The sequence below is a fragment of the Micromesistius poutassou genome (assembly GCF_964030765.1).
Source record: "Micromesistius poutassou genome assembly, chromosome: 20".
NCBI classification, from domain to species: domain Eukaryota; kingdom Metazoa; phylum Chordata; class Actinopteri; order Gadiformes; family Gadidae; genus Micromesistius; species Micromesistius poutassou.
In genome coordinates this window covers 7,828,797-7,851,156 of record NC_140290.1, presented here as the reverse complement: position 1 = coordinate 7,851,156, position 22,360 = coordinate 7,828,797, and the positions used below count along the sequence as shown (strand labels likewise).

Here is a 22,360-nt window from a genome sequence, read left to right as displayed (position 1 = left end):
ATGGACCCCGACCAGAAGGACCGCAGCTCACCAAAGGACAGGGAGTCGCCAAAGGACAGCGAGTCGCCCAAAGAATCGCCGGTGGACGCCAAGAGTGAGCCGCCGGCAGCCGTTGCCGTGGAGGACGAGGAGATGTCCGCCCATGTGTGCGGCGTCTGTGGCCGCAGCTTCCCCCTCCTCAGCTCGCTCTCGCAGCACATGAGGAGGCACACCCGCGAGAAGCCCTACAAGTGCCCTTACTGTGAGCACAGGACGGCCCAGAAGGGCAGTCTGAAGGCCCACGTCAGAAGCCACAAGCTGGGCTTGCTCGCCCCGCACAGTCCGGGGCCCGACGAGGCGACGGAGGGGGCCCCCGGGTGCGGAGAGGACGCGGCCAGCACCGGCGAGGTCGCTGACAGCTCCTCGGAGAAGGAGCACAGCGCCGCCGTCGAGGGCGGGGCGAAGAAGAAGAAAGTTCCCAAGAAGAAGGCGAGGCGAGGCGAAGACACGGACGCGGCCGAGGAGGAGTCGTCGGGCAGCAGCGGCGGCGCCAACGCTCCCGAGGAGGTGGCGGAGGGCGGGGAGTTGGGGCCCTTCCCGTGCAGCGTGTGCAGCCAGGTGTTCCCCCAGGCGGCGCTCCTCAAGGCCCACGCCAAGAAGCACAAGAGCTCCCAGGACCACGGCTGCCGGATCTGCGGGCGGCGGTTCCGCCAGGCCTGGTTCCTCCAGAGCCACATGCGCATCCACCGTGCCAAAGCCCAGCTGAAGGGCGGCGACGGGGGCCAGCAGCCAGCCACCGTCAACGGGGCGTACCGGGACCCCGCCTCCCTGGCCAATGAGGAGTGCCTCTACGAGCTCTGCGCCGGCTGCGGGAACTTCTTCTACGATCGCCGGAGCCTGCAGGCCCACGAGAAGCTCCACAAGCCGGGCCACGGCCGCGCCCAGACCCAGACCCTCCAGCAGCAGCCGGACAAACCTGTTGACCCCGAGCTGCTCGCCTCCAAGGAGTACTTCCTGAAGAGCCTGAACCTCCGATGCGTCCGGTCCGAGGAGCCGGCGGGCGAGAAGGAGCAGGTGGGGAGAATCATGGAGCTGGACCCCATATGCAGCTACCAGGCCTGGCAGATAGCCACCAAGGGTCGGCTGGTGGAGGTGACGGAGAGAGGCCTGGGCTGGGAGGAGAGGCTGGCGGACGCGGAGGTGGCGTACAACCGGGAGAAGGGCGAGTATGTAGCACTGAAGCAGGACAAGAAGAGGAAGCAGGGCGACACGCCCGCTGCACCCTTGAAGAAGAAGAAGACCGGGGTGAGCCAGGAGCACCCGGCCATCAACGCCTTGAGCGGGAGCAACGGGGGCCACCACGGGCAGACGGACCACACCCTGTTCAACGGCCTGGGCCACGCCTTCTATGTGGCGCTGCAGAAGAAGAAGCTGAAGGAAGAGGGCCAGGCTTCGGCCAAACAGAACAACAGCATCAGGAATCAAGGTCAGAAAGGTAAGATGTTTAAATCGCCTCCACTCTAATTCTTAATCCAATCTGCCTGTAGGGGATTAATGTTATGCAATGTTTTGTGATTAGACTAGCCTATATTTGAATCAGGTTTGGATTTGTAGGTCACGCTTGGGTTCATTGGTTTTGGTGCGACTGTGGTGCTCCTGATCGGTAACTGGGAGTTTCAGTATTCCTGGAAGGGTTGAGTAATGGTGGTTTTATTGCTTCTGGTAACACATGCATATTTGAATTGGAAATGTCCTCAAGGGACAAAAATACATTTTATAACACCTGTTATCAGGAATACAAATGTTGGGCTTCTACTGAGAGGGACTGATGGCGGCAGTAGGTCTGCGGTGACGGAGCAGTCAGGCTTTTTTTTCTAGTACTAAAAGTACTTTCTGCCATTACCTGCACTCATCAGTCCAAAGCCAATACCGCGCATTTGGCCACAGATCACAACCTCTGTAAACATTGCTTTCATTTTGTATTTATCCCTAAAGTCTTGAACGGGTTTGAATGGGTTCAGAGCGCATGGTATGTTCTGCCAAAGGTTGGCTTGATTCAGGGGCCCTAAGCCTCTTTCGATACCAAAGAAACCCCAAATCAGAAACCATTCACTGCAACAACTGCAGTTGTTGGTGCTGTTTCAAGCTTTAACCTTGAGATGTTCAGTGTGTGTATCCTGCAATTTGGATTTGCCAAATCCTCTGATCCATGGGGTGTTTAGGGACTTCTGTTCATCCTGATGTTTTAACAGAGCACTGTGTTTAACAGACCAAACAATATACTGGTTAGAGGGGTCCTTAGGAGGGTCTGTGCTCTAGTACTATGCTAGTGGTCAGCCTCATTGTTTCTTTGTGGTTCTTGTCCCACCTCCAGATAAGAAGCCCCTGTTCTGCGAGCACTGTGACTTCCACGCTGTGGACGCCTCCAGCCTCAGGTCTCATGTGTGTAAGCCGCGCACGGACCAGCACGGCGCCCCCAAGGGCCTGGAGGACCACCTCAGGCAGAGCGGCTCCAAAGACTCTAAATACATGGACTACCTCAGGAACCGAAGTGCTCTCCTCAGCCAGCCCTACTGGAGCCCCTTCGCCAGCCTGCCCGGCCAGGACTGGACCGAGTTGGCCGTCAAAAAGGAGAAGAACGAGGTTCCCGAGGGGGCGGGGGAGGGGGGCACCGCCATGAAACCCGTCCCCATCGACGGCGCCAATCTAATCAACCTGTCCTCGCTTCCCGTCCCGGACCCCCCTGCCGCCGCCGCCGCCGACCTCGCGGGGGAAACGGGGGGTCTGGTGCGCCACCAGTGCCCGTACTGCGCCCACACCACCAACTACCCGGAGGTGCTGTGGATCCACCAGCGCGTGGCCCACCGGGTGGACGGCGCCAGCTCCGTGGCCCCCAGGTGGGCCCCGTGCCTGGGCGGGTTCAAGGGCTCCAAGGCCGGCGCTGGCGGCCAGTGGAGACGCACCGGCCCCCCGCCTTTCCTGGAGGGCAAGGACTGCCCGGCACTGCCCACCCCCAGGACCCAGCGCACGCAGGCCCCGGAGGTCGCCGCCCCCGGCACAGCCAGCACCGCCACCACCGGGAGAGCTGCCGGTAGGACTAGCACCAGCGCTACCGGTAGCACCGTCAATAGCACCAGTACCACTAGTTCCGGGGCCACCAGCGCTGGTAGACGGTCAACGGGCAAAACTCAGCAGGGCAACCCCACTGCGGTCAAACCCCGGTCCGCCACCGCGGCCCCGTCGAAGGACTCCAGGTCCGCGGACGGATCGCCTTCGTCCGGCAGGAAGATGGCGCTCCTGCCCCCGAAGAGGAAGTCGTCCAGCGGCGAGCGGAGCCAGAAGGCGGAGGAGCCGGGGCGGAGCAAGTCCACCGCTGCCGCCGCCACCGCTGCACACGCCAGCTCCTCGTCCGGCAGCGGCGCCTACGCCGGCCACGGCAGCCCGGCCTTCCGGTCCACCAGCAGCCCCAAACACCGGGGCCACCGGGTCTCTGTGGAGGGCAGGCTGCTCCCCCAGGAGGGCCTGGGCTTCATGCTGGCCAGGAACCACGTCCACAGCCCCTCCCCCCATCACAGCGGCGGAGGCCACGCTCCGACGCGGGACTCCGTCAACGCTGCCGCCTCCGTGTCCGTGGCGGCAGCTAAGGGTCGCGACCTCTGGTCGGCCATGAACCTGTGGGGGTCACACCGGGATAGAGCATACGCCGAGCCTCAGCTGTACGCTCAGGGGAAGAGCGAGGCGGCGCCGGAGATGCCCATGGACATCGATGTGTTGAGCCTCCTGAAGAACTACAGCCCCCACGACCTGGCGGCTCTGTACCAACACTGGGGCTTTGTGGACCCCCGGATCGACCCCCAAGGTGAGAGGAGAGGGTTGACTTCACTGGGGGCTGCTTCAGAGACAGGGGGACTGAGCTGGAGCCAATAGCCTTTAGGGCTTGTGCATGGAGACTTCACATCACTATGACCGCCGCCATTTTGGAAGCATAGGAGCATTGGAATGAAAGTTATTTTGTAGGTAGTAATGGTTCTTTGGTCATTGTTTAGTACTAAATCTTGAGATGGTTTGATATTATGGGAAGACTTTGTTGGGTTTAAAACTGCCACAGTGTTCGACATGAGAGAAGGGGCCAAACAAAGTTTTAGTTAGCCCAAGTCACAGTATTTTTTTGTTGATTTAGGTTTTTACATTTCATGAGCCTTATCAACTGTGTTTGAGTTTGAATGTATTGATATTGTGGACTTAATATAGACTGTAGCCACTTTTTGTTTGTGTCATGTGACCCCAAAGGTCCAAGTATGATTATAATGTACCGTGCATAATGTTGTTTTTGATGTTGTGGAAATAGGAAAGAAGTGATCAGGAAGAATAATTATGGTTTCTCTGTTCCACAGCAATGTTACAGCTAAATGGACATTTTGTGAATGAAGTCCACTCTGGCTCTGAAGCTTCCAGACAAGTATGTATACATTTGTTGTGATTACTGCTTTAGAAGGAATATGTTACATCTGGAATTTCCAACAAAAAATGTTTTTTCCCAGAATCTGGTCCTATTAATCCCCTTTTCAAAATTAATTACATCAAAATTGCTTTCACTCCTTCGTGATTATGTAAATCCGCAATCGTGTGTGTGTGTGTGTGTGTGTGTGTGTGTGTGTGTGTGTGTGTGTGTGTGTGTGTGTGTGTGTGTGTGTGTGTGTGTGTGTGTGTGTGTGTGTGTGTGTGTGTGTGTATATGTGTGTGTGTCTGTGTGTGTGCTCCCATGTACTCGTGTCAGCCTCCACACTCTCGCTGTCTTTCTTTTCTCGCTCTGAGAGTGTCTGACAGGGTTGAGGCGAAGAAGTCAAAGACATAAAAAAAACACACCTCACCAACATGGCCGATTTCTGCCCCCTCGGGGTAAGATTCATCCGACGTCTCCATATGGCCTGTCACCGGCCTGTCAGTCAGGCCTTCCCCCAAAGCTACCTGCAGCCACGCTCAGCCCCCCTCTGCAACCTTTCACTCACAGCCCTTCAGGAATGTGAGACAAACGTTTTCCCAAATACGCTTGATCGACTGCTGCTCTGTGTCTTATCGGCAACCGCAGCCGTTTCATACAGCCATCTGCAAACCAATCAAACCTCAAGTGGAAGAGGTGGCGTGTGAAGTGGGCCTGCGGTCTGCCTTTAGGCTTCCACCTCAGAGCCAAATGCCCTGACCCCTTAGCTGCTCCTTAACGACCTGTACCTGCAAAGAGAGACAAAGAGAGTCCGCAACATAGCTGGGTAGTAAATACACACAGTAGATACACAAGGTGCGTTATTCAAACCAGACACAGCGAAGAGTGGATGCTGTACTTCTTCCCTTTTGCATTCTGACAGGCGCCGGTGTCTTTTCCTGTCTGTTCCAGGTGAACAGCCACACCACTTCCTCCTCGGGGTCCCTCCAGAAAGGAACGTGAAGAGCCCCCCCCTGCCCCTCCCCCCCTCCCAAAGAAACGACACAAGCAACGACTACCAAACAAGAGGGCCTGCTGCTCGCCCAAGGATATGACAACAGCCACTACCTCTCATGGACCTGGGGGGAGGGAGAGGGAGGGAGGGAGGGGGACTCAATCGATGCAAAACAAACTGACGTCTTCCCTTCACCATTGACGAACAGCGAGCTGATTGACTTGAACCTGGAGGGAGATTTGTACGATACTTTTTGACGTGTTTTCGGTCGTGCTTGGTAAGATTCAGAGGCCAAATGGCAGTTGGTTCATTACAGAGCCTGTTGTTTGGTCTTCCCTTTCAGGGAGAAGGACTCAAGGAGTTGTAGTTGTTGTAAAGAAGGCTCTTGTGGATTCTATGTGGAGTGGGGTCGGGAAAAAGAACTACAATGATGGTCTCCCCAGGTGGCTGCGATTAGCCTTGATTTGAAGGCGTGGCTATCCTCCCAAAGTATGTACACGCTCATTGACGCGACAAATGACGAAACAAAGGTTGGAAGTTTTTGGTAATTATCCATTTTAAACATTCATGTACAAGGATAGGGTTTTAAAATATGTACCTGTGAGTTCTAGGCTGCTCTGTGACAATTCTTTGATTGTATATATCAAAACACTTTTTTTCTGAAAGTTATTTGGATGTTTCCGGTTTAAATGTGAATTTTCTGTTTGATTTAGGGTCAGTATAGGATTGTCCAAATGGGTCCAAATTTGTAAAATACAAAGTACAATCAAAACCTTTTTTACTTTATTTATAATTATTAAGACATTGACCTCAGATTAGACATTTGTAGTCTTCAGATGTTATTTGTAGACCAACAGATTTAGGAATTCAAAATTAATTTAGTTAATTATGTTTTGAATGTTTCCATGTCAGCTGGCTGCACAGCTGGGGGTTAGGCAGTTAGGTTAGTGTTGAAACAAACCTTTATTCACAAAGCATCAACACAAACTATCCATTGTAAGAGGTTGGTCATTGACCCAAAGGCTAACTATGCCAACTGAAACCAAAACATGCGTCCTTCGAATGTGTGCATTCAGACGTCTAAAAGCACTGAATCTACTCTCTGATTGGTCCTGAGTTTCATAGTTTCAGCACTATGCATTGTGAGGACAGTCAGTCAAAGGCTTGAGTTCTATCCTTCAGAAATATCTATCAAAAGGGTTAGTTTTTACCACATGGAACTTTTATCAGCATTGCAATGGCACAAAGTTGTGTTGTCCATTATAACAAAAGACAATTGGGTATTTTATTTTATCATACTGTTTTGCATATCCCTTATGGACTGATTTTGCCTGTACGTAACAAAGCCATATGAAGGGATGTTTCTTTTCTTTAAAGTATTTTGAAGGTGGTCCACACAGGATTAGTGTCAGGGTAGTCAAGAGGTTTTAGTGCCTTGCCTAAGGGCACCTATGCAGTGTTTTGGAGTGACTGATGTCCTGCCACAATCTGCTGTACAGCTTACTCATGGACCTACTGTATCCTGTCAGTCCTTCCTGGAGACAGGCAGTTACCTTACCAGGGTCACTGCTGGGCCCAGGAGCCAGTAATCAAACGATGGGACAGTGGGACATAGTTTATTGAAATAGCTAAACACTGACTTTCCATTTCATAGCTGATTTCCTCATGGGCTTCAGACATACACATCTCAGTTAGTGACGGCTAATACAACATTAAACTACAGCCATAACTTCTTCCAAATCCTACCGATGCTGTTGTACATGTGTCAGGTGTATGTAATGGTAGAACATACAAGGACACATAAAGGTCATGTGGCAAGACTGTTTGTTGTCATTTTGATTCCCTTTTTTAAATTGTAATAAAATGGTGTCAACCAAAGTATTTGCACTATTTTAACATTGGTTCTGCAATGTAGCAATGTGATCCTATCATCACTTGACAACGACACTATAAAAGTTCCCAAATATTTAGCAATATCCACTGATGTGGCATTTAATAATAGGAATATATCTGCAGGTAAACTCGAATTTGTTGACTTTGTAAACCACTAGTTTTTGACTTGTTGATTTTTCTTTTAGATTTCAGTATATTTGTTTTATATGTATTTTGTTTGCAGATGTGCTTATTTGTGATTTAGTTTGACTTAAACATTGTTTTATTTTCTTTATGACATATTCTGGTGTACCAGTCGTGTTAATGATACGAAAGAAGCCATGAACTGAAGCTTGGATTTTTTTTTGAAAAAAATGCATTATTTATTAATAAAGTATTGGCTTAAGTCTGTGTAATTAAAATATTTTGATAAATATTACAAACTTTTTAAACTCATTAACTACTCAGGAAGTTACTCGAATGTGTATTTCTGGTTAAAGAATAAAAATAGCCGACGTAAAGACAAACAATAACAAACCAAAATAGTCAGTCAGTCATGCAATATGCAGGTAACTTCCGCCAGATGGCGGAGCAGCTTCCCTATTGAGAAGCAAACGTCAGGCTCGTTCAGATTTTTATATACAGTACTGTTTAATAGCTTCACTAGTCATCAGAATTTCAAAAAAATACCAAATCAAATTGTGTTTAGTATATAAGTTATGATTTGAATTTATTGATTAGCCAATCAAACCATTAAAAATCAGCGTTTTAACAGTAGTGCAATTCTCCGCAACTACCAATAGATGGTGCACCAAAGCAACAAATGGAAGGTGTTGCTCTGCCTGTCTGCCCACTCTCTGAGTATTGAGCCAATGTAGAGTTGACCGGAAGGTAATTAGACGATAATTAGATAATTTCATCACTTGACGTTTACTTCTGTTCTAAAACAGGTGGTTGAACTGAACCGTAATAATTCAAGGCTGATGTGTGCCACAACTGTAGTTATATCCACTTAAATAAAAACGATTGCTTTGTTTTTAAATTGACAGCCACACAAAGTGAATGTCAGAAGCAGGGGGAGATAGAAGAGGGAGAGAGAGAGAAAGATGTGTATATATATATTTCGGGTGCATCCACGGACATTCATGTCCAAAAGAAAAGCCTGTTCTGTACAACCGCGGATGTGGTTGTCTGGACGTATCCATCAGACTTGGGGATGGTGTTGTTGTGGGTGGTGGTGGTGGTGGTGGTGGGGGGGGGGGGGGGGGGTCTTGCCTGGTATCCTGTCTGGAACGACAGCATCAGTTATCAGGCTGTAGAACATCCGAGATCAGCTAGTGGCCATGGCACTCGCTCTGACCACCGGCCGCTGGGTACTGGCTGTAGATACTCTACTGTCACCAGGCTGGAAGCCCTTAGAAAGCACAGGCATATGCTGCCTGACAGGGAGAGGGCTCTGAGCTGGCCCCACACACACACACACACACACACACACACACACACACACACACACACACACACACACACACAGACACAGACACACAGACAGACCTGACTGACTGGTGGATGATCGGAGAGACAGACGTCAAGGGGAATGCGGACTGCTTGGTGTGTGTGTGTGTGTGTGTGTGTGTGTGTGTGTGTGTGTGTGTGTGTGTGTGTGTGTGTGTGTGTGTGTGTGTGTGTGTGTTACATCTTACATCTGCCGGCAGTCTAATCTCTTGGAGATGGTTACAGAAGTAAACACACACGTGTCTTACACACATCTTCATTTCAGTGAATTCAACAATTCAACTGACCACCTTTTCCATGAACATGTTATTGCCCTCTTTATTGAAATGAATATATTATTTTTAATATATATTTAAAAATATATGCATAAAAAATTAAGGATGAACAAAGCACAATTGAATCTAAATCATAACACAACAAAATAGTTTTATCGTCACGCTCACAAAAGGGACTTTTATTGTCTGCGTTTTACCAGTTGACTTACTAGGCCCAGCTAGCGCGCCGCGGTGGCGTCTACCTGCTAACGGCCCAGCTAGGCGGTAATGAGCGGCCAGCAGGGTAATGAGCGGCCAGCAGGGTAACGTAGCGGCGGCTGTCAGAAGCAGGTGGACACCGCTGATAAGCGCTGTGTGCTGCGGTATGAAGCTTTAGGAATATGACCCTACGTCGCCACACACACACACACACACACACACACACACACACACACACACACACACACACACACACACACACACACACACACACACACACACTAAAGGAACAGGGTTGAATGCCTTTGTGGGCATTAGTGTTGCTTTTGGCCACACACGCACATATATATATATATATATACACACACCAACTAAATTAACAGGAGATTTCCTTTTTTGTATTTGGTCTTGCATCTCACTCACTCACTCACCGTGGTTGATGTTGTCTATACAACTATGAAGGGGGTTCATATTGATGGAATAAAGATAATAGATTGTAATGGTAATTTTTTGTTTTGTATTTCATTTCCTGAGTTCAGGGAATACAATTGGCAAATTATAATTTGCAACCATTCTTGGCAAACAAACATTTATAATCAACAAGTGATTCTCAAACAGCAGTTGGTCCCAGTTGAGGTGTGTGTGTGTGTGTGTGTGCGTGTGTGTGTGTGTGTGCGTGTGTGTGTGTGTGTGTGTGTGTGTGTGTGTGTGTGTGTGTGTGTGTGTGTGTGTGTGGGCGTGTGGGCGTGCGTTTGTGAATGTGTGTTTGCGCGCATGTGTTTGTGAATGGGTGTTTGAGTGCATTTGTGGGAAATCGTTCATGCAAGTGTGTCCGGGTGTTGAAATTCCACTACTCTCATCATAAAAAAACATTATATGAGATTTTAAACAAACCTTTTCCTCCGACAATGTAACTGCCAGGCAGTGTGTCCAAGCATATTGCAGCAACCTGACTTCCAATAGTTTGACATTATGTGACACAATGCTATGCAGGAAGCTCTGGGGTTTGTCAGTTTTTCAGTCCAACCTCTCTGTTGAGCATCACAACTCCCCTTTCTGCCGAGCTAAGAACGTTGAACAAACACTGTTGTGTTTGTTCTGTTGTTCTTAGGGTCCAATGTGAATGTGTAGGGCCACATTTCCCCCCTCCTCGCAGCAAACCAGAGCAGTACTCAGTTTTTCCCAAAGACTGGGGACCCAGATTTGAATTGGGTCGTAATAAAAAAAAAAAATATATATATATATATATGATTGATAGATAGATAGATAGATAGATAGATAGATAGATAGATAGATAGATAGATACTTTATTTATCCCCGGGGGGGGGGGAATTATTTAGGGAAATACATAACATAATACATAACATGAGGAGATAGCCAAAACAAGGAGATGTTAACTCTGCCTAATGCATTTATTTGGTCTCCTTTATAAAGTGTGTATTATGTTTTCAATAACAAGTGCATAAAACAAAGTTGTTATTTATCTCTTCAAAATGGCTGGTTTAAGTTCATATATAAGGGGATGCGGAATTGCCAGTAAAAACGTTCAGGAATGTTAATTTATGCACAAATTCATTCTTCTCACAATTTTATAGATAAGGCCTATATTGTGAATTGGGTCACCATGGTTTGGAATTAAAAAAAAATGGGTCCCCAGAAAAAAAGTTGGGGAAACACTGCTCTAGACGGTGTTAACTGTGATCCACCAGCTTTACTTTGAGGTAAGTGTTCAAAATGTCTGGCCCTGCCACGACTCTGACCTTCCAGTGACATTCGAAGGAGCCCCGCAAATTTGTATTGTGGGGCGACGAGAAAGCTAGCACGGGCGCGACAGTTAGCCATTTAGAAACAGCGAATTAAACTCTGTTTGGACCACAAGATAGAGTGGGGAAAACGTTCCAGTGTGGAGGTATGTTATATAAGACGTAAAAAAACTAAGACGTATCCATCAAATTAACACATAAAACCCCCTCGTAGAGTCCCCCCGTCGGAGCCTAGCCTAGCCTCCAGCCGCAGTGATTTATCAATGCTAAGCTAATAGCATCGATATGAATCTAACTCAAAATCAATATTTCATTACCAAATTGTTAGCAGGAATGAAGAAGGATGGTGCCAGGTGACACCACCTTTGGCGAGGGGAGAGAGGGAGAGCGGTGAGGAGTTCAGGGTGTGGGCAGGGAGGCGACTGCCGGCTCAACCAGAAGGACGCGTGGAGGGCAAGCTACGTGCTAACTGCCCCGCTAACTGCTCACAGATCAGTTTGAATGAGTCCCATTTCAGGAGGTTCTTAAGGGAGTGTTCTTTTAGTGACTCTCTCGCAAAAAAAGACTTATCTATTTTTGTCTGTACTTTAGGTAGATTATATCAGGATTATTCTATCTATCTGTTATAAAAAGTGGAGGCTACAGCGACACAGAATTGCTTTACTTTCAAAATAAAAGCCCTTGAATGAACAGTTCAATGAAAAGCCTTCAAAAGTTTAAGTCAGAATTGGCTTTACAAGGTTGATATTAAGCAGTGAATTAGACTGGATCTGTCTGGTTGAATATTTTTCATTCATAAAAAGTGATACCCGGGCAATTAATATTTGTGGATGGCAATCTTCTTGATGTGTGAGATCTACTGGGGTAATTGCTACGCCTTTCTCTCTCTCTCTCTCTCTCTCTCTCTCTCTCTCTCTGTCAAACATTTCAAAGGCTACGGAAATATTCTGGGGTGTTTTCTTTTGTGTTACCCACAGAGAATTTTTCAAAACTCAAACCGCAAAATAATACACAGAAAGTCTTTAGAAGATACAAATCATGGAGAGAGAGGTTTTAGCGCCACAGAGATGACTTTCTAATGGTCGATGCGGGTGAGATCAACTTGGGAAAGAAACGTCCCAGTCCAAAAATTAAATGTCAAGAAATGATCAAGCCAGTGTTTTGGGCCGGGGCGTTGGAAGTGCATATTTCTAACATGGCATCATGAAAACAACTCTGGGAATCTCAAACCAGCTGGCCATGGAAACGTGTTGCCCTGACACGGAACAATATTGACTTACTGTCATATTGATTCTAAGCATGTTTTGTCTATTTCTCATCCTTTCCTTTTTGATTCCCTGAACTGAACATGGGCGGGCCGAAACAATCGACCCGCCAACAGAGAAATGCTGAGATATTTTCATGTCATATTGTAGTCACAATGTGTGTTCAACTTTGTTATCAAACAGCTAAAAACATTCTAATAACTTTAAATATCGGCCCAACATTGACATTAAATCTTGTGTTTACTGGAATTAGCCAAAAGGTTGTTATTGCTGTTAAGTAAGGTCTACCAATGAAGTCTGAGGTTAGTTGAGACAAATAGCCCTCGGATATATCTAATGCGACACGCCACCATGACGAGCTATGCAGCTACAGCTAGTTATTCACCACACTATCCTCCACTGGGATGTGATGGTTATCTATAGGTTGTCTATAGGGACTGGATGATGCTGAACCTGATTTATGCACACCTCAATCCAATGTGTGTGGGTGGGTGGGTGTGCGCATGTGTGGGTGGGTGTTCCTGTGTATGGATTAGAAAAATAGTGTGTGTTTGAGTACGGCCTCCTCCATGGATGCCCAAGAGAAAGCCATGTATATTTGATATATATAGATAGTCTATCTTTAGGCGTCCTTGAGCGAGACGCCTTGCTCCGATCCTAACGTTAAGCGCACTTTACCTGAAGCCAACCTGAAATCCGACACAAGTGCACTTAAAAATTAGGACACTTAACATGAAGCAACCTCAACACAACTTTACAAATTAAGTTGACTGCACTTTAGTATGTAAAGCCCCTAAAAAATAGGAGTTGTTCTCTAAGGAGAAGAGATATAAGTGTGATGTCATTGATATCCACAAGAAGTCACGAGAAGTGTGACTGATGGTAGTCCACAGTTGCTTAGAAACGTAAAAGCATATTTTATTAATTTACTTTCAATAGGTGTTTTTTGGCAATGGAATGTCCATTTGCTGATGACTGATGTCTGTTTATTAGTTCTGTTTATTTACCTCATGCATTGGAAACTGTTTTTTATGCTGTTATTTGTAAGTGGAAGGGTGACCTGAGCTTCATCTGAGCGACCCCCACATCTCTCTCCCCGCCCCCCCCCCCCCCCTTTAGCTCGCCCTATCGATCGCTCTGTTAATAGTCCCATTAAACCCCATTATACACGCCCCCCCTAAAAAGCACACCAGATAGAGAGACACAGAGGGTTGTAAAACCAGGAAGATTTACCTTCCAACCAGGATTACCAGAACTGTGTGTGTGTGTGTGTGTGTGCGTTCGTGTGAGCTTTCATTTTGAGTACATAACTGAGCGAGAGATATGCTTGTGTTTATTAGTTTCTTCTGAATAAATATTTCTGAAAGATTCTGGTAGAACGAATGTGATTTGATTCTGATGTTTCTGTTAAGGCCCCTGAAGAAGCACATTTAATAATAGTGTGTAATTTACCACATTTTCATCAGGTCAGAGCAAACTGCAAACATATAGCTGGCTTACTTACATAAATACCTACCTACTACCTACCTACCTACCTACACTTCTGTGCGTGTGTGTGGAGTGTGTGGATGATGGCTGACTCAGGCAGACTCAGGCCAGAGGCTGGGTGAGGCTGCACACCTGTTGCAGGTTGAGTAGTCAATGTGTTAAAGCTTAAACCAGCCACCACCACACACACTCACACCTTCATGGCAACATGGAGGTGCAGGTCATGTATCACCAAAACTAAAATTTAACAATCGTCAGATTTCTAACACCACCACCCTGCGTTCTTGTCTGCAGGAGCCCAGTAAAAGTCACCTAGGTGGAGTTAGAGGAGCCACCGAGGTGGCATATAGCATTGCCCTTCTTATTCATACTCAACAGATGGAATTTTAATATTTATCAGATTATTATTCAATGTATATTTTCTATAAATGGCAACGCACCACATCAGACGACAGAGGAGGAGATGGAGGGAAGCATCAGTCGTCTGTCCAGGGTGTGTCTGTGTGGTCCAGAGGGAGCCCAGCTCTTAGTGTAGGGCCGCTGTCTTATTAGTTGAACGATATAAAGCATGACAAAATGTCTGCACTCCCACTGGGCGTCTTATATAGGGCAGAATCTCTCTCTCTCTTTCTCTTTCTCTCCCTCTCTCTCTCTGTCTCTCTCTTGCTGTGTGTCTGTCTCTGTTGGTTTCTGTCTTTCTGTCTTTTAGTATCTCTCTCTCTCTCTCTTTCTCTGTCGGTTTCGGTCTTTCTCTCTATCTTTCTTTCCTGTCTCTTTTTCAGTCTCTCTCTTTCTTTCTTTCTGTCTCTCTTCCTACCTTTCCTGTGGGCCATCCATTAGGAAAGGCTTGTTGAACGTACCCTAAGAAAGGGAAGCATATCCATTCTGCTCATTAGACACGATGGCAGGAAGTACAAGGACATTAGATATGTTTTAGTAGAATATAGCCTGCCCTACCGCATGAAAGAAAGGAAGGAAATCAAATACATTTTAGCGACGATTTTCTGTCTCAAAGAAGGACATTTTGAGAAGGACATTTTGTATCCCTGCGGTAGAAATAAATCTTTAGGGACTGAGGTACAAAGGTGTACATGATGATTGTACTGTCCTCGCTGAGGTGTACTAACTCCAACTAGACAGTAAGCTAAACTCTCTTCCAATCATGAACATGAAGAATGCCGTAGATTCATTTTAGTAGATTTATTTTCAATCTTCACATTGTACTGACCCAATAGGTGAAAGAGAGTGAAACAAACAGCAAACATATTGAATTTAGTTAAAACTATCTAGTTTCCATAAACAGCACTTTTAGCATAGTAATTACACATTCAGCTTACTGATAACATCTCCTGAACCTATATTAGCATCCTCAGGTTCAAATTAGCTTCCATAGTTTTTAACATTGTCACTTAGATTTTAGCTTGATAACTTGATAACAACATATAAGAAGTGATTTCTGCCGTCTGCACTTTTAAAGAACCTGCTACTTCTAGTGTTTTCATATTTCACATGACATTTCCTGCCTACTTCCTGTACAGCTGAAAGATACAAATGTCAAAATAAATGTCTGGAAGAAACTGAAACTTACAAACGAAAAGTATCATAAATTAAATGAAATGCCTGAAGGGCAGAACAGTGATACACGCAAACACATACATGCATACGAGTGTGTGTGTGTGTGTGTGTGTGTGTGTGTGTGTGTGTGTGTGTGTGTGTGTGTGTGTGTGTGTGTGTGTGTGTGTGTGTGTGTGTGTGTCTTTTGAGGCACAGTCTGAAGCGAAATCTCATCTGGGAATAGTCTAGCCTAATGTTTCATGTCTTTAGGACTAGGAGGACACCACTCGAGTACTGAAATAATCATCCTTATAATCCAACATGTTTCTATAGAGCTTTCTGAAATAAAGACTACATTTCCCTTCCATTAATGACTTCTTGTCACAAAGCTATTAAGCTATTTCAACCCGTGTGTGTTTGTGTGTGTGCGTGTGCTTTCATTTTGAGGAGATGAGTGAGGGTGATATCTGTGGTTTGGAAAAACAGCTGTTTGTCGTTTTGGTTTGTATCAGTAATTGTACTTATGTAACTGTGGTTTTTCCTGCATGCACCCATGATATGAATCATATTTACCAAGAATTCCGGCCTGGATTTGATCATTTAACAGACGCGTTTATCCTTTTATCTTTTAATCCAGGGCTTTTAATTTGAAATATAAATATCCATACATACAGTATATTCTCCCTCCATTATTTTACCATTCATTAATCAAACTACATGATATTGACAGTCATTACGACTAGTGAGGCTTTTATTTTGTAGGTTCTACATTCATGATGGTAATTTTCATTGAACGTTCTCGTTTGTAGTGTGAGACATCTAGGAGTGTTGTCTTCTTGAAGGGGTTCCCTTGGGGCAGAGGACGGAGACCTCCTGGAACTGTCACTCTTGTCACTACAGCGCTGCTCCATACGGGGGTCTTATCCTGCCGTCTCTGGCCCAGGGAGGAGGCCCCACGACAGGCTGACCCCCCGGGGGCCTCTCCAACACCTCATGTTCAGATATCACACTACTGGGGCGGCAGTGGCTCAGGGGGTTGGCTGGCAACCGCAAGGTTGCTAGTTTCAATTCCCGGCTCCTCCTAGCGGAGTATCGCGGTGCACCTGAGCAAGGCGCCCCACCCTTACTGCTCCTGACGAGCTGGCTGTCGCCTTGCATGGCTGACACCGTCGTCGGTGTGTGAATGTGTGCATGAATGGCTGAATGTTAAGTTATATTGTGAAGCGCTTTGGGTAAAAGCGCTATATAAACGCAGTCAATTTACCATTTACACTACAAAATAATCAAAATACATTTACAAAACATCTGTACTGTATATGTACATCTGATATGCAAGATCTTCCATGAAACAATGAGACACATTTCAAAACATTTAATGCAAACATATTTTTATATAACATGTTAAAAATGTTAAAAAGTTTAGGAGCAGTACTGCAATCACAGATTGATTGCTTTCGGGACTTGGAGACTTTGTACGTCAACCAATCATTGAGCGATCTATTCTGCCTCCTTCTTTCAACACTGTTTTAAATACCTCGACGTGTGCGACAGAGAAATGGCAGAACTGACGAGTTTTAATGACATTTGCGTTGTCCCCCTGGTTGTGCGGTGCGTCTATAGACGTACCCTATCTGCTGTTGTCATGGCAGCCACAGGGTACATCTCTGCCCTCCGACGTACCCTTTGCAACACTGACAACTCGCCTCATTCGTCTTAATCCCCCCGCATCCCCCCACCCCCCGGTCGCGCTCCGATGTCAATTCTAGTGGATGGCGGAGGAATGACCCCAGGCTGCTCTGTCACAGTGAACATGCTGCGAGATGGCTTACTGCTCACAAATAACGTGTTGATTTTGTGTTAACGTATGCCGCGCTGAAATACGTAACCCCCCGAAGCTACAAAAAAACAACACGTTGGTAAATCGCGGCCTCACCCCCGCCCCCCTCCTCCTCCCTCAGGTATTTTTGATTTGTTTTCTAAAGTGATGGTTGATTCACCCGCTCTCTCTTTTTTTCTGTAGGTATATCTGTCTTTTGTTGTATCTTTCTCTTTTTAACTGTATCCATATCCTTTTTTTGGCTTTACTTCGCCTTCTCTTTAACTCTATCTCTATCTTTCTTTAACTCTATCACAATCTCTTTTTAATTACATCTTTATCTTTCTTTAACTATATTACTAACTCTTTAACTATATGTCCATCTCTTTTTAACTGTATCACTCTAACTTTAACTGTATCTCTCCCTTTAAATACCTATATCTCTTTCTATCTATCACTTTTCAGCTCTATCACCATCACTGCTTAATCTATATCTCTGTCTCTATCTTTTTAACAATACGGTGTAGCTCTTCTGAACGTTATTTCTTTCTAATATGGTGCACGCTTTCAACTCTATCTCTGTCTCAGCAGAACATAGTCTTGCTTAACTGCCTCTTTCAATACCCCCCAACCCATCAGACTCATTCTCTCTCTCTCCCTCCCTCTCTCCCTCTCCCTTCCCCCTTCCCTCCCTCCCTCCCTCCCTCCCTCCCCCCTACCTCTCTCCCTCCCTCTCTCTCTCCCTCCCTCCCTCCCAACCTCCCTCTCTATCTCTATCTCTCTCTCTCTCTCTCTCTCTCTCTCTCTCTCTCTTTCTTTCTCTCTCTCTCCCCTGCCCTCCCTCTCTCCCGCCCTCCCTCTCTCCCTCCCTCTCTTCCTCCCTCCCCCTCCCCTCTCCCTCCCTCTCTGTGTGCTGTGGCCCCTGAGTGGAAGCGGGGCATGTGGTGAAAAGGCCTCAGCCATGTGGGCTGACGAGAAGTGACAGCTCTCTGTATCACAGCCTGGCAACTGACAACTGACAGATGGATACCACTCACACACACTGCCGCCGCGGGAGAGAGACACCGGGAGAAATACAGAGAGTGGCTGAGAGAGAGAGAGGGTGGAGTATTAAAACAGCCTTGAGGGTGTGCAAGGTTCCACTGTATTACTCTCTCTCCTTGCGGGGTCCATTTTGGGTTGTTTTGGTGGACGTGCTGAGGTGGTGGACGTGCGTGATGTCATGCCAAGCGTTGATGCTTGCTGTCATTCCTGTGCAAACACTTGTATGTGCACATACGTGGATGTCCACATATGTGCATGTATGTGTGTACACATGCCCAGATCATGATTACATGGTAAACATTGGCGTTGTCAATGTAGTGCACCATTTATTAGTCTTGTTAACCTTTGTTAATTTGATCAATGTTAATTAAGGTATAAATATATCAATAAGAGCAACTATTAATGAACATTAGTAAATGCAGTAATAGGCATTAACTAACTAACTAACTATTAACAGTTAGCTAATGTTCTAGTAGTCTTTTCTAATGGGGTTCATGTTTACTACTAATATTTACTACTCACCACGCACCATCTCTAATCTTTTCATTTAGTGATTTTAGTTTTTTCAGGACTAACCCAAACCCTTACCCCTATGGTAATGCTACATAATCAGGCTCATGACTGCATTAACTAATATTCATGGTTAATTAATGTACCTTTATTTTAAAGTGTTACAGTTGACCTAAAAACTATAAATTGTTTAAACTTCAAAGACTAAATCAAAATGTCACTGAAAAGTCAGAGACTTCACGGACAAAAGGCTCACTGTGAGGACAGCTTAACGTGGCAAAAAATACTCAAATTGGACAAAAGCAAATGCAAACGTTCTCACATCTAGAGCACTATAGGACTTAATCATATAAAAATTTAATAAATATTTTGATTGTAACGATTTTTCGGACAGAATTGGTTGAAAATATTTTAGTGAAGGCACTCGGATGTTTGTTAATGTGAGGAAAACAAACAAAAAACATGACCAGATCTAATAAATGACCCACATTGACGTGACAGTCAAGAGGGGAGAGCTAAAGTAAGGCTTAAGGCCTTACTTTAGCAGGTAGGTTTAGAGCTAGGTTTAAGAGGAGAGGGCACGTTAAATATGGGGAGAAGGGAAAGAGGAGGCATACTGCAACAGCGGGAAACCCACAAGAGATTAGCCCTAAAGTAGACACAATACCAAATGTAAAGAGACACCGACTACATGGCAACAAGGAGCTGAACAAGCTATAAACGCACGTCTTGCTAACCTAGATTATATCATTTTCCTCCTCCATAGCGCGTCCCCTGATAATTGCTCCAAAATCCATCTGAAGTGAGGAATGTGATCCGGCTGCATGAATAACGAGACGCATGAATAACGAAACGAGAGTTTTTTGTGCACGCGAGCTACAAAAGCTCTCGGCAGATTGAAGAATGGTCGCCTAATCCCCGCCAAATAGGCCAGACCTTTTAGAAAATGTTGTTTAGGCAACTTTTTAGTCACAGGCGTTTTATTTTAACCAACGCTTAATTCATCGCTGGAAGAGAAACTGGAGCTCTCAGTGTATGCTTTGGTGTGTTGGTGTATGTGTTGGTGTTGTATGAATTCAATCCCGTTGTTTCTCGGCTTTTGCTACTGTAGGATGCTACTAGTGGTAACGAGGCCAGCTAGGCCTACTGTCTACCATGTTTTAAAGCGACTGCCACTCAAATGACTCCACAAAGCCCTCCTACACACAAAACATCTTCTACGTATGTAACTGACACAACAACGAATCCCAAAACCCAAACGCAATTCAATTAGATTAGATTCCCCAGATGTCTTTACGTTTAAGTCTCACTAAAGCATCTCGTTATCTTCATGTCTTCCAGCCTCCCGAGGTAAACCGGCCTAGCGATGCTTCTTGAAAGTCCGACTGGATTTGGCTCCAATTCAAGTCTGCGCACGCTCAGCCTCCAAACCTTAAAGTCCCCAAATACCTAATAAGCTCCCGTCACAAACCATACGCTAGGTTTTTTTTTGTTATGTTGTTTTGTTGTTTTGTTACATAGAACACAAAAACATCGGTGTCACATCTGTGCTGATGCCGACCGGCAGGGCGGACGGTGATACCGTGTGCATATTACCGCGCGCGAGCGCGCGTGTGTGTGTGTGTCTGAAGTGAGGAATCATGGCGGTGTGTGTTGACACAGGGCACCTCGGGGGCGCCGGGGCCGTCACATGGGAGACAAACAAAAAGAAAGGAAACGTCCGCCGTATGCTAACTCGTTACTCGCTAGCACGTATTCTGTCACTCATTATATCTCCCCGCTACGCCGCCGCATTATTTCCTCTCCGTTTCGTGTGCGTTCCCTTCCCCCGGAATGCGTTGACCTTTTAGGAATACATAAAAATATGGTATTTGTGTTTTTTGTGTGTTTCTTTTTCTTTCGGCACCGTAGGGTAAATCAACATGAGACGTGGGAGGGCTGAACGCTTGTGATGACGATCTGTGGCGTCTCCCATGATCGGAGGACGTCAGAGTTCTGTTGATCCCTCAAGGCACTTTGTTGTCTTCAGCTAGAAAACCGACAGCAATAAAGACGGGAGGCCGTGTGTGTGTGTGTGTGTGTGTGTGTACGCATGTGTGTGTGTGTGTGTGTGTGTGTGTGTGTGTACGCATGTGTGTGTGTCTGTGTTAATGCTTGCACGCCTGTGTGTGTGTGTGTGTGTGTTAACGTGTGTGCCTGTGTGCGTGTGTTAATGTGTGTGTGTGTGTGTGTGTGTGTGTGTGTGTTAATGTGTGCACCACGCCTGTGTGTGTGTGTGTGTGTGTGTGTGTGTGTGCGTGTGTTAATGTGTGCGCTCGCCCGCACGTTGTGTGTGTGTGTGGGGGCACGAGGAGACACAAGTCAGATGAATGCTAGCCGACAGCACTGTATGCTTTGAGAGATAGAAGGCCATCTGTCTCCACTAGTGCTTGTGGTTCCCCCCCTCTATATCCTAAGTGAAAATCAAGCCCTTTCTATTCTTTCCTCACATGACTAGAGTTAAGAGAGGAGGGGGAATTGACAGACGAGAACATGTTTGAGAGATGAGCAGCGTAGAAACGCACAGTTTTTTGTGAGTGTGGTTTAAAACCCCCCCGCTGTAGCCGACCTTGTGTTTAGCGATGTTTCTGCGTCGTGACCCAGAGATCCTCCCTCCCCTATTAAATGCACCGCTTGAGAAGATATACTTATGGTAGACGTATGTTCCCCGGCATATTGGTGACACATCGCACCCCCGTCTAATCAATGCGTCACGCGCACGCCGGAACATGTGTGCTGATGCACGTGTGTGTTCGCCAACGCTGCACAGCTGTGCGCTTCACGAACTCGCAGACACGAATGCGCACACACACACACACACACAGACACACATGCGTACAACAGAGACACACACACACACCTATATATACAGGTGCATGTCGTGCCAACACTGCAGAGCTGTGTACACACACACACACACACACACACACACACACACACACACACACACACACACACACACACACAAAGACAGACAGCTAGACAGACAGACGCACACACACTGACTCACCTACTTAAGAACAGTGAAGAAATCTGCCATGAAACTTAATCATAAAAAGGTCATGTTGGCGCGTAAGAGGAACAGATTAAATTAGCATAGTATTAGATATGGAAAATGATTTCTGTCAAATCACACCAAGCACAATTATAATATGTTAATTACTTATTTCATTAAGGACGTTGATTGCGGTGCATGGATGAAGTCATGCGGGCGAAGACACCTGGAAGAAGGCGATGAAGCTTGAAACGGCTATCTCCTCCTCTTCCTCCTTTTCTTCTTGCTGCTCTCGCACAAACGCTCCTTCGCTCGCCCCCTCGTTCCCTCATCACGCCTTTTCTACAATTGTTCGCCGGCCGGCTTTTCACTAATGCATTATTAATTACCCAAACTCGGCCCAAAAAGAAAAGACCCAGAGTTATGTTTCAACAGAAACAGGAGAAAGTTCAAGAATGTAACTGTGAGTTCGGGGGCTGTGATAAAAACAGAAAAATTCATTATCTGAAATCAATAGTCCGACAACGTCCTATAAAACTAATCTGGGCGCCATTTTGTCTCCCGCCTGATTGACAGCCCCTGTGTGACTGAAAGACGTTAGCAGAATGCGTGAAG

At 46.2% G+C, this 22,360-nt stretch overlaps 1 protein-coding gene across 1 annotated transcript; it reads left to right on the top strand.

The window, feature by feature from the left end:
• On the top strand, nt 1–5,422 carry LOC311365318 (zinc finger protein 516-like; the record flags this gene model as incomplete). Its single annotated transcript, XM_084484832.1, has 4 exons — nt 1–1,474; nt 2,354–3,838; nt 4,374–4,438; nt 5,372–5,422. The coding sequence occupies 4 exons, from the start codon at nt 1–3 to the stop codon at nt 5,420–5,422; spliced, it is 3,075 nt and encodes a 1,024-aa protein (XP_084340958.1).
• Nucleotides 5,423–22,360: the final 16,938 nt, after the last annotated feature.